We start from the raw sequence: 12500 nt of genomic DNA, 5'->3' as shown, positions 1-12500 counted from the left end.
AGCAAAGGAAGTCAGGCTGGATAAAAACCTGAATGTTCGGAGCCCTTTTCTCCTGCTTTCGGTGGATTATATCGGTTTATTCTGTGTCTAACTAACAAACATCTAACCCTGAAACACATTACAATATGTTGTATTTAACGTTTGGCTGTTTTGGGAATTTTAAATCATTTAAAGGGTAACTTTTTGTATTTACAACTTGGACCCTATTTTCCCATGTATGTAAGTGAATGATGGGAACAACATTGTTTTTAATTGGTGCAGTATCACACAAGAAACAAGCTAAAGTTGGTGAGCGCACCGTCAGTCAGCGTCCACTAAAAGTTCTGTTGTTGCCGCTGACAGACTCAGATTATTATTCTAAGTGTCTGACAACATTATGAAAGGATCCCTACAGAGATAGACCTTTTAGTTAAAGAGTAAGATCCTTTGAGTTTAACATGAAACAGCCCCGAAATCAACATCACCAAACTCCACCAGACTCCATGTAAATAATAAGTACTTTTATCATAGTTAAACACACTTCATTCAAAGTGGACAGAAACTAAATAAAACTATCAAAAGCCGTCTTGGTTCATCTTTCCACTGTTCCAACAATCACCACTCTGGTTTGGTTGAAATAACCCCTTAATTCACCCATTTACATGTGGAGATATGCTGGCTCTATACACGCTAAAAGTCCTGATTATTTACATGGAGTCTGGTGGAAATATGATGGCTCTATACACGCTAAAAGTAGTGATTATTTACATGGAGTCTGGTGGAAATATGCTGGCTCTATACACGCTAAAAGTCCTGATTATTTACATGGAGTCTGGTGGAAATATGCTGGCTCTATACACGCTAAAAGTCCTGATTATTTACATGGAGTCTGGTGGAGATATGCTGGCTCTATACACCCTACAAGTAGTGATTATTTACATGGAGTCTGGTGGGTTTGGTGATGGTGATTTCAGGGCTGTTTCATGTTAAACTAAAAGGATCTTACTCTTTAGCTAAAAGGTCTATCTCTGTAGGGATCCTTTCATAATGTTGTCAGACACTTAGAATAATAATCTGAGTCTGTCAGCGGCAACAACAGAACTTTTAGTGGACGCTGACTGCTGCTGAACATCTGTCCTGTAGGGTTACATTACAGCCCGGTTCACGGCTGCTGGTTACAGCATTCTCGCTCAACACTGGACCAACTTCAAAGATTGTTGTTCACATTAGTCATTTAGACACAAAAACATGGGGACATAGAGTTGAAAATAACCTAAAATGCCCCTTTAACTTTCTCTCATTTGCATCTATTTTCATCTTTGTTTTCATTTCAATGTCAAGTGAAATCAAATCAACACCAGCACAATATTGCTTTCCTTTTCTTTGTACCATTTCGTTCAGATCAATCCAAACTCAAACGACCCATCTGATTGGTGGAGAGCTAACCCGGAAATGAGCGTGACTAGAGTCTCTCAAAATCTGCCGAAAATCTTTTAAACTGACCTTTGTTGATCTGAAATGAAGACAGATTCAGCAACTGCACGGCCTATTTCTCTCTTCAAATGTTTTCAGAAACACGTTTCGGTGAACTATTTTAGTCCAATATGAGATCGTGTTCTGAACGAGCCGCCATGACAGTCTGGCTTTGAATTTCCGGAGAAACCAGACCCACGTGACGTGTTTGTCCAATCAGCTGCCGATTTTCATTTTTGGGCGACAATCCAGATTAGCGCCGCCTGCTGTTATGGAGACGTATTACGTCTCGTCTCTTCGGTGTTCTGAGGAACTTTTTAGTAACCTGACTCCGCCTGATGGATTTGCTCGGCGTATCCATCTGGGAACTTTCCGTTGGAGAACTTTTTGGGAAGGGGCGAAAATCCTGGTTAGCTGATTGGATAAACCATCTGTCTATCACCACCTATGTTGGTGATAGACTGGCCAAATCAACCAATCAGATCAACAATATATCAAACTCTTGCCGAAACCAGTCTTCTTTCAATGAAGGAATACTTTCTAATTTGGTTAAAACTTGCGCAATAGCTACGCTCATCTCATCCGTGGAAGCCACCAGTCGCTTCTCGTTGCGTCACACCTAAACCCGCCTCAAAACCAACGCTGATTGGTCGGTCGTTTGGCGAACGGCTCCAAATTTTCTCTAGTCTCAAGATGCCAGACTGATCTGCGAGTGGAAAACTGGAGCTCGCCAGATCAGGACGGTCTCACGAGGCTAGGATTTTAGACCAACTCGGGGAGACTGATCAGTCCAACTGCCTTTTCTGCCGACGGTCGGCCGTCTGGTCTGTGTGTCTGGGCCTTTAGAAACACTCTTGTAGACAGCGCGTCCCCGGTCTATCAGGCCGTCCAGAGTGCGGAGAAGGACCAGGACCTGAGCGAATGGGGGCGCCGAAGCTCTGCAGCCAACCTGCAGTCCAAGTCCTTCAGAGTCCTGGCCCATGCGACCAGAACACAGGCCTGTGAGTTCCTGCTTCATTTTATTATTGTTAAGTACTTTACTATTTCAGTATATGGTGTCGGTACACGATCTGTGCTGCCTGCACGATCCTTGCTAACCGTAAATAAACTGGGAACTATATTCTCAGAAGGCGAAGCTCTGCTACTCTGCTACTTGGGCGGAGTGATTTGCTTTGCAGCAAGCCTTTCTGAGAATATAGTTCCCAGTTTGTATACGGTTAGAAGATGGCTGTGTCTCATGTTACGTTGTTTTTTGTACACGCTGTGACTCTACAAATCACAACACATGTAAACATGTAAATAGGAACATGTTGGCGTTATTTTGTCACTTATTCGGAGCAGTAGGCTAGTTGGAACCAGTTACCTCCAGGATCTGTGCTAAGCTAGGCTAGTTGGAACCAGTTACCTGCAGGTTCTGTGCTAGGCTAAGCTACCAGTGGAACCGTCAGACAGCGTTACAACACGCACGGACATGAGAAGGGTATGTATGGACTTGTCTAACTCTGGGGGTTACGGTGAATAAGCTAAAGTCCCAATAAGTTGGCGTGTTCCTTTAAAGCTGACTCACCTGCCTCACAACGTGTTCACTGTAAACGGAGGACGCTGACTGACGTCTGCTCTCCGCTGTGTCTTCTGTCTGCAGTACCAGGGGAGGAGGAGGAGGAGGAGGAGGAGGAGGAGGAGGCAGCTGTGAGGAGGAGCAGGTACGCAGACAGCTGCTGACCCCCCCAGCTGCTCACCAGTCCACTGTGCTCCGCCCCCAACACCTCGCCCCTCACCTCCCCTAAAGGTCCCCGTATCTTAACATAATAACGAACTTTCAGGTTAACTCATCGTGGCCTTCTTTTAGACTCTTATTTTGAAATACAGCAGCGGTGTAAAATACCTTTACACACAGACGCATAAACACACACACACACACACACACACACACAGACGCACACACACACAGACGCACACACACACACATACACATACACAGACGCACACACACACACACATACACACACATAGATGCACACACACACACACACACACATACACAGACGCACACACACACACACACATACACACACAAATGCACAGACACACGTACACACACACGCACACATACACACACACACACACACACACAGACGCACACATACACACACAGACGCGCACACACAGACACACACACACTCACACGGACACACACACACACACACACAAACACAGACGTACACACGCACACACAGACGCACACGCACGCACACACACACACACACACACACACAGACGCACACACACACACACACACAGACACACACACAGACGCGCACACACACCCACAGACACACACACTCACACAGACGCACACACACAGACGCACACGCACGCATACACACACAAATGCACAGACACACACAGACGCACACACACACACAGACGCACACATACACACACACACACACAGACGCACACACACACACACACACACACAGACACACACACTCTTATTTTGAAATACAGCAGTGGTGTAAAATACCTTTACCCGGTTATGTCCATTCATACTTCTACCCTTATAATAATAATGATAAATATATAAAGAAAAGAGACTGTGGTGTCCGAAGCACGAGGCACTGAACTGTTGGAAATAACAGATTCACATTTTCACCAGAACTCCTAATGAACACCCTGCAGCCAATCAGAATCAAGTATTCACCCAGACCATGGTATAAATATGAATATAATGGTGAGATGCAGCGCTGTGTTTCAGACGCTGGAGATCTGCTGCTTCTCTGAGACGACGGACAAGGCTTTTAACCTCCGCCCCGAGCACTGATGGATGGAGCTTTCTCTGCTCCGCACACTTATTGAATCATACCTCCATTATGCACAATCGATCCCTGCTGCCCCCTCCGTCCTCCCGTCAGCCCGTATCCACCACGCGATGACTCAACATGAATCAGTCGGAGCCTGTTATCCGCCAGTAAAGAGACTGAGGCTGTCTTTCCTTTCTGTCTCTAAGTCATCCTGAAGGAATCAGCTCAGACGTGACTCACTGAAGAAGAAATAAAATACAAAGAAATATGTTCCATTTAATGAATTCTTGAAATACTAAAGTCGTCTGATCTGAACATCTGTGCACACATCACTTAGACCAGCGGTGTCAACCTCAACCTCGTTACGAGCCAGACTGGAAAATAAGAATAACATCAAAGGCCAGACATGTTTAGTTCATTAACATGCTTTTATTTCATCGAAAAAGTCAAATATCTTTGACTGTATTATTGCACGTGTCTAGCTTTCTCAATTAGTTTGGTCGACATAATAGAAATGGTGATAGGTGTAAACCGAGCCCTGGGTATCCTGCTCTGCCTTTGAGAAAATGAAAGCTCATTGTGGGACTGGCTCTAGTGGCTATAATTCTGCACCACGGCTGAATTTCAGGAAAGAGACTTCAGATACAGTATTAGGGGACCACTAAGGTCTATATAAAGAGACTTCAGATACAGTATTAGAGGACCACTAAGGTCTATATAAAAGATACTTCAGATACAGTATTAGAGGACCACTAAGGTCTATATAAAAGATACTTCAGATACAGTATTAGGGGACCACTAAGGTCTATATAAAAGAGACTTCAGATACAGTATTAGGGGACCACTAAGGTCTATATAAAAGAGACTTCAGATACAGTATTAGAGGACCACTAAGGTCTATATAAAAGAGACTTCAGATACAGTATTAGAGGACCACTAAGGTCTATATAAAGAGACTTCAGATACAGTATTAGGGGACCACTAAGGCCTATATAAAAGAGACTTCAGATACAGTATTAGGGGACCACTAAGGCCTATATAAAGAGACTTCAGATACAGTATTAGAGGACCACTAAGGCCTATATAAAGAGACTTCAGATACAGTATTAGGGGACCACTAAGGCCTATATAAAAGAGACTTCAGATACAGTATTAGAGGACCACTAAGGCCTATATAAAGAGACTTCAGATACAGTATTAGGGGACCACTAAGGCCTATATAAAAGCAGCCAAAGAGCACCATGTCATGGGACCTTTAAACTAAATGTGACTCCACTCTTTAACCTCACAGAACATAGGAGTTGATGCTCTGCCTCCATCAGAAAGTTAGTTTGGGTTATTGTGAGTTATCTTCAGGGTTTTAAAGGATACGTTTGAATCACCAAAGTCAAAATAAAAATTGCATTTTCAACCGGAGCAATATCGAGCATTTTGATTTGTGCATGAGACGATAACAAGCTTGATCTTATTCTCTCTTTCCTTGCTTTAACTAATCTGATCTGAACACTAAATATACTTTATATATTGTCACACGCAGGCTGGTAAGGACTGCGTGTGTAAATATATAGATGTATAAACTACATTTCATGACTCCAGCTCTGAATGTGTCTCTCTTGCTCCTAACGCTTCCTGTGCTTTAGCCCTACTGAGCATGCTCCAGCTTCTGCTGGCTCCGCCCCTGCCGCTCTGCAGCCGCTGGACCCCGCCCATGCTTCACCTGGCCCCGCCCCTCACAGGTAACAATCACATCTCATTCAGCCGTTTGGTGGTTAATCTGCATCACAAAGAGGGCCTCCCTCAATCTGTGTTCCTCTCTGTTCTTGTGAAACATCATCTTTTGGAGCTAAACTTCGGTCTCTATGCACAAGTTTGCATTTTCGCCAAGAACAGTTAAAATACTCGGAAATGTTCCTGACATTTTACCAAGGATGCATCGGTTGGTAACGTGTAAGAACTTACAACCTGACATCATGACTTCGCGTAAACATACACGCCACTTTCCTCAAGCCAAGTGGCGTGTTATCTGTACGCATTTTGAGCTATCCGCGTGTATGTCTACACTGTATACAGCGGACAGCAATCTGCAACGTCACAGCGTAAACAAACATGCCACTTTCTAAAGCCAGGTGGCGTGTTATCATGAGGCTACGGTTGAGTTTAGGAAACATGACACGCGGGACACGATCCCCAACCTCCCTACACTCCCTCCCTACTTTTCGCCCTTTCATACTACTCGCTACGGCGTCAATTCACACGCAATCGCAAGGTAATGTAAGTCAATGAAGGCCAAACGGCGTTGATAAACACGCTAAAAAGCGAGTATGCGTCTTGATAACACGCCAATAATGGCATACAAATTGGCGTGTCATACATACATCACTTCATGAGATCAGTCTGGAACTTGTAAGAACTTGGCAGCACCGGTATCCCAACATCTAGTGCTAATTCATCACTAAATTCACCTCTGGGAACTTTTTAGGCGAGAAATCAACTGTGTAGATTAAAATATAGGCCATTTTTAGACAATCCATCGCGAATTCTGGAGGATTAAAACACATTAGACCCCCAGGACACAGACATGTACATCTACATCAAGGCAAGACCGCCAGACTGAAACAGATACAAAACATGGTCCTTTTGGGGGTCAGCCCTATGTTCCCACATTTCTAAGATTTTTCTTAAAATTAGGCCCTATGTTCCACAGCTCTATGTTCCCACATTTCTAGGACATTTTCAAAATTAGGTCTTGTGTTCCTACATTTCCCTTCAATTTAAGTCCTATCCTCCCACAACATTTGTTAGGGTTAGGGGTTAGGGTTAGGGGTTAGGGTTAGGGTTAGGGTTAGGTGGATAACATCTGATTCAAAAAGGAAATGTGGGAACTGTGGGAACATAGGGCCTAATTTTGAAAAAAGATCTTAGAAATGTGGGAACATAGGGCCTAATTTTCAGTGAAAAAAAAATTCTTAGAAATATGGGAACATAGGCACACTCCCGTCATTTTGTATTTCTAGTAGTCGTTGTGTGTCTGTATGTGGTTGTTTTGTCTCTTTGTGTGTTTTTTAATGTTTACAATCAGTTAAAATAGTTTCCAGTGGGCCCTCTCAGTAATCCATCCATGGCAGGGGGTGAGACATAATTGCAAAAACCAAGTTGCATAAAATTTTTCAGATCATCTAAAACAAAATTCTCGCAGAGGAAGGCTGGAGAAGTCCTGGATCACATGGTTGTTTCTGTGTCTTTTCGTGATGGTTTTGAATCTCTTTGTCATCGTTTTCAGAATCCCAGCTCAGTGAGTTTTACAGGTTGTTTGTACAGAAACATGCAGCAGTGACGAACCAACATTTCCCCGTCTCTCTTCAGCCAATACGCTCAGCCTCCTGCCATGCATCAGGCTCCACAAGCCCCGCCAACGCAGCAGTACCAGCCAATCCCACAGCAGTACCAGCAGCAGTACCAGCAGCCAATGCCGCAGCAGTACCAGCAGCCAATCCCTCAGCAGTACCAGCAGCCAATCCCTCAGCAGTACCAGCAGCCAATCCAGCAGCAGTACCAGCAGCCAATCCAGCAGCAGTACCAGCAGCCCCCCACGCAGCAGGCCCGGCCCACTCAGCAGAGCTCCATCCAGGTCCCTCTTGGCTCCGTACCTCCTAAGGTGGTCAGCACCGCCTGCATCTATCCCTCCCAGCCAGGTGAGAACAGCTGCACCACAGGGCCACGTTCAGCCCTGAGAAAATGTAGCAACGTGTTTATTTAGACTGAAACGAGGGTGCGTTGAACCTTTTTATTATCAGTAGTTTACAGACACGTTGCTGCTGATTGGTTAAAGGTACACTGTGTAGTGTTTTTAAGTATTTTATTAGCTAAAATCAATGTCTTCATTCATAAATATGTCCTCATTGGCGTAAAATGACCTCTGCCAATGATCTGACTTATCCTCGTAAGCGAAGAATTTCTTATCTGTATTTACATTGGACGGGCAAGTCCAAGGAGGCTTCCACGTCGTTCCGCCGTTTTGAAAGACTATAATGTCTGAGAGGGACAGAAAGCACTAGCCTACCTGTCTAGCTAATCCATAACGCGTTCTCGTTCAGAGCCAGCGTCACGTGACTGAAACCAGCTGAAACGGAGAAGGAGATCAGTGAGAGGCGCTTGTCACTGCCCCGACAGACTTAGGGGGTCCTCAGAGTTACTATACACATTACCCTTTAAAAAAAAGTTCAAAAGTTAATACATCTGAAAATATACATAAACATGATTCCTATATATTATTAGCAAACATAAATCGGCCTATTTGTGATTTGTTTTTAAATGTACGCAACATTGATGACATCCACAGATACAGTTAAGCTTAAGGATGTATGTTCAACATTAAAACCTGTATAAATATATGAATGCCAATAATTATGTTAATATATTGCATGCTATATTGCATGCACCACAAAAGGTATGTATATAGGCTTTCAACCACCCTGCACATTATTGTAGGCCCAGTTTAATATGCAACACATTTTTCATAACATATGTAGTAAGGCAAGGCAAGGCAAGGCAGCTTTATTTCAGCAACAGGGCAATTCAAAGTGCTTTACATATAAACATTAAAAAATTAAAAACAGATAAAATATGAGAATAAAAGTTACAGTGCAGTATAAGAAATTAAACATTAAAGAGCAGTTAAAACAGTTAAATATATAAAAGCAGATAAAATAGGAATTTCTCGTTATATACTTAAAAACTGAACGCTGCTTCCCCCTGTTTAGTTCTGACTCTGGGGACAACAAGCAGACCTGTCCCAGACGACCTGAGAGGTCTGGGTGGGTCATAGTGTAGTAGACCTGTCCCAGACCACCTGAGAGGTCTGGGTGGGTCATAGTGTAGTAGACCTGTCCCAGACCACCTGAGAGGTCTGGGTGGGTCATAGTGTAGTAGACCTGTCCCAGACCACCTGAGAGGTCTGGGTGGGTCATAGTGTAGTAGACCTGTCCCAGACCACCTGAGAGGTCTGGGTGGGTCATAGTGTAGTAGACCTGTCCCAGGGTGGGTCATACTGTAGTAGCAGATCAGAAATGTATTTTGGCCCTAAACCGTTTAGTGATTTATAAACCTGCAGAAGTATTTTGAAATCAATTCTTTGAGGGACAGGAAGCCAGTGTAGAGACTTCAGTACTGGAGTGATGTGATCCACTTTCTTGGTCTTAGTGAGGACTCGAGCAGCAGCTGTCTGAGGGAGTAGGGGGTCCCTGGTAGGGCTGTTGGAACGAATTCCGAAATTCGAATATAATTTGAATATTAAAAAAATCACTACTATTTGAATGCTAAAATTACTATTCGAATATTGTTTTTTTATGAATTTTTTAAATGTTTATATGCAATCTTGCCTCTCTCGTCGCCTTGGCCTACACGCATGTGAAAATTAAATGCATTTGTTTAGTCTGATGAACAATAACGTTTTTGAATCGTATCCCAATCGTACACGTTCCCTTAATACATCCATCCACGTGGTATCATCATCACAATACTACTAAAAATGGCGGAGAGCGACCTGAGGGCACACCTGACAACGTTACACCCTGACAAGCTAGGCCATCTGTCTAAAAACGGGCAAGAATTCCTTTTTTTCTGCCTGTCTCCTCATCGCGGGGCTTACCAGCCGTCCGCCAGGCGCTAATGGACAAACTGACACGTTCAAATGTAAAGATATGAGAGCGGTCAACATCACACAGAGGTCTGGATTTAAAGATTTTATTCACGAGCTTGAGCCAAGGTACATTAAAGTTGACAAATTAAAGTCATTCATGTTGTCCCGCTGTTTGATTGTTAATAAGAAAGCGATCACCTGTTTTCAAATAGTTAGTTTTGTAATGTTAGACGTCCCTCTAGTGGACAGAACGTGGAACAACAACCACATGCTGATAGTGCCATTGGCCATCCATAAGCCTGTGTAATATCGTAACTATTAATAACAGGATGAATTTGAGCATTTAATATTCGAATATTATTCGAATATTGAATAAAATAACAAATGGAATTGGAATAGTATTATAGAGGAAGATTGACAGCCCTAGTCCCTGGTCTGTCTCTCTTTCAGCTGACGGGTCCCTGGCCTAAAATTCGTTTTAAACGAATGGTTTTCCTCTCCTTCCTTCTCCAGCTCCCGCCCCTCCAGCTGCTGCCCCGGCCCCGGCGCCGGCCCCCTCTGGCCCCGCCTCCTCTAACCGCCCTCCCTGGGTGTCCGACACCAACTTCGCCGACAAGTTCGACCCCAGTAAGACGACCACGAGCACCGTGAAGGTGCAGCCGCTGCCACGGGGCGCCCCTCCTACCCCACCGTTCATCCCCAATCCCTCCCACGCTGCTCCCGCCACTCCCAGCCCTGCCCCCGCCACACCAAGCCCCGCCCCCTTCGCTCCTGTGGCGAGGGGCGTGGCCCAAAGGGCGGAGAGGTTCGCCGCCAGCAGCCGCACGCCTCTGTGTGGATCCTGCAACAGTGTCATCAGGTAATTTGCGGTCCACTTCTTTGATTGCGGCATCAGGTTTTTGTATATTATCTGTGTGTGTCACTGACGCCCTGCACTTTGTTAACCTCACTCCACCAGATGGATTGCTTCTCATTTGCTCGGCATATCCATCTGGGAACTTTCCGTTGGAGAACTTTTGGGAAGGGGCGAAAATACTGGTTAGCTGATTGGATAAACCATCCATCTATCACCACCTATGTTGGTGATAGACGGGCCAAATCAACCAATCAGATCAACGATATATAAGGAATACTTTCTAATTTGGATAAAACTTGCGCGATAGCTACACTCATCTCATCCGTGGAAGCCGCCATTCGCTTCTTGTTGCTTCACACCTAAACCCGCCTCAAAACCAACGCTGATTGGTCGGTCGTTTGGCGAACGGCTCCAAATTTTCTCTAGTCTCAAGATGCCAGACTGATCTGCGAATGGAAAACTGGAGCTCGCCAGAGGTCAGGACGGTCTCACGAGGCTAGCACTTTGTAGCTGCAAAACTAATTTCCCTACGGGTACGAATAAAGTAACCTGAGCCTTCACCTGTTTCCAGGGGCCCCTTCCTGGTGGCCCTGGGCCGCTCCTGGCACCCTGAGGAGTTTAACTGCCACTACTGCCACATGTCTCTGGCTGACGTCAGCTTCGTGGAGGAGCAGAACAGCGTCTACTGCGAGAACTGCTACGAGGAGTTCTTCGCTCCGACCTGCGCCCGCTGCAACACCAAGATCATGGGGGTGAGACGCAGATTACCTGTCATTTCTGTCTCTATCGATATATCTCCACAGAGCTGCGGAGGAAGGTCTGGCTAGTCCACACAGCATTCCTGGATGGGAGAAAAACGTGCTCTGGTTTATTGACATTTCTTTAAAGGTCCTATGACATGCTGCTTTTTGGATGTGTTTATATAAGCCTTAGTGGTCCCCTAATACTGTATCTGAAGTCTCTTTTATATAGGCCTTAGTGGTCCCCTAATACTGTATCTGAAGTCTCTTTATATAGGCCTTAGTGGTCCCCTAATACTGTATCTGAAGTCTCTTTTATATAGGCCTTAGTGGTCCCCTAATACTGTATCTGAAGTCTCTTTTATATAGGCCTTAGTGGTCCCCTAATACTGTATCTGAAGTCTCTTTCCTGAAATTCAGCCTTGGTGCTTTTTCTGTGTCTGTAGCTTTAAATGCTATTGAGGAGGAGGAGGGGCAAGGTGGAGGGGGGGTGGCCTTGACCAACTGCCATGCTTCGCTTGTTTTCAAGCCATGATGTCTCTCTCTCTCTCATGGGTGGGCCAAATTCTCTGGGTGGTCAAAGCAGAGAAAGGGGAGGTAACCTTTCCCCTTATGACGTCATAAAGGGAAGATTCCTGATTGGCCCATCTGAGCTTTCATTTTCTCAAAGGCAGAGCAGGATACCCAGGGCTCGGTTTACACCTATCACCATTTCTAGTCACTGGGGGACCATAGGCAGGCTGGGGGAGCTCATATTAATGTTAAAAAACCACATAAAGTGAAATTTTCATGCCATGGGACCTTTAAACCAATCACAATCATCTTGGGCGGTGCTAAGCGCTGGACGGAGCTACGGTGCCTCTGCAAAATAGCCTCGGGAAGGAACTTGTTTTGGTGGAACTACTCTTAATCCAACTCATTAAAGTATGAAGATCAACTCATCTTTCAATAACAGAATTTTCTACACTTGTGTCAGACAGGTTATTCTCACTGACAGCGACTGATTTAGC

General features: G+C 44.7%; 1 protein-coding gene across 2 annotated transcripts in view; it reads left to right on the top strand.

Annotated features, from left to right (window-relative positions):
* Nucleotides 1–12500, top strand: part of LOC116052816 (LIM domain-binding protein 3-like) — an 89917-nt gene that overhangs the window by 52036 nt on the left and 25381 nt on the right. The window contains exons 6-11 of one of the 2 annotated variants that reach the window (XM_035992017.1): nucleotides 2293–2453; nucleotides 3095–3155; nucleotides 5897–5992; nucleotides 7620–7948; nucleotides 10408–10753; nucleotides 11322–11502. In XM_035992017.1, the coding sequence (XP_035847910.1) occupies nucleotides 2293–2453; nucleotides 3095–3155; nucleotides 5897–5992; nucleotides 7620–7948; nucleotides 10408–10753; nucleotides 11322–11502 (1174 nt within the window). The remainder of the gene's footprint in view (nucleotides 1–2292; nucleotides 2454–3094; nucleotides 3156–5896; nucleotides 5993–7619; nucleotides 7949–10407; nucleotides 10754–11321; nucleotides 11503–12500) is intronic. The other variant, XM_035992018.1, reaches the window with a different exon arrangement.

The sequence above is a fragment of the Sander lucioperca genome, chromosome 15, assembly GCF_008315115.2.
Source record: "Sander lucioperca isolate FBNREF2018 chromosome 15, SLUC_FBN_1.2, whole genome shotgun sequence".
Lineage (NCBI taxonomy): Eukaryota > Metazoa > Chordata > Actinopteri > Perciformes > Percidae > Sander > Sander lucioperca.
Note: the sequence above shows the minus strand (reverse complement) of the source record. Positions and strands in the feature narration are given on the sequence as shown.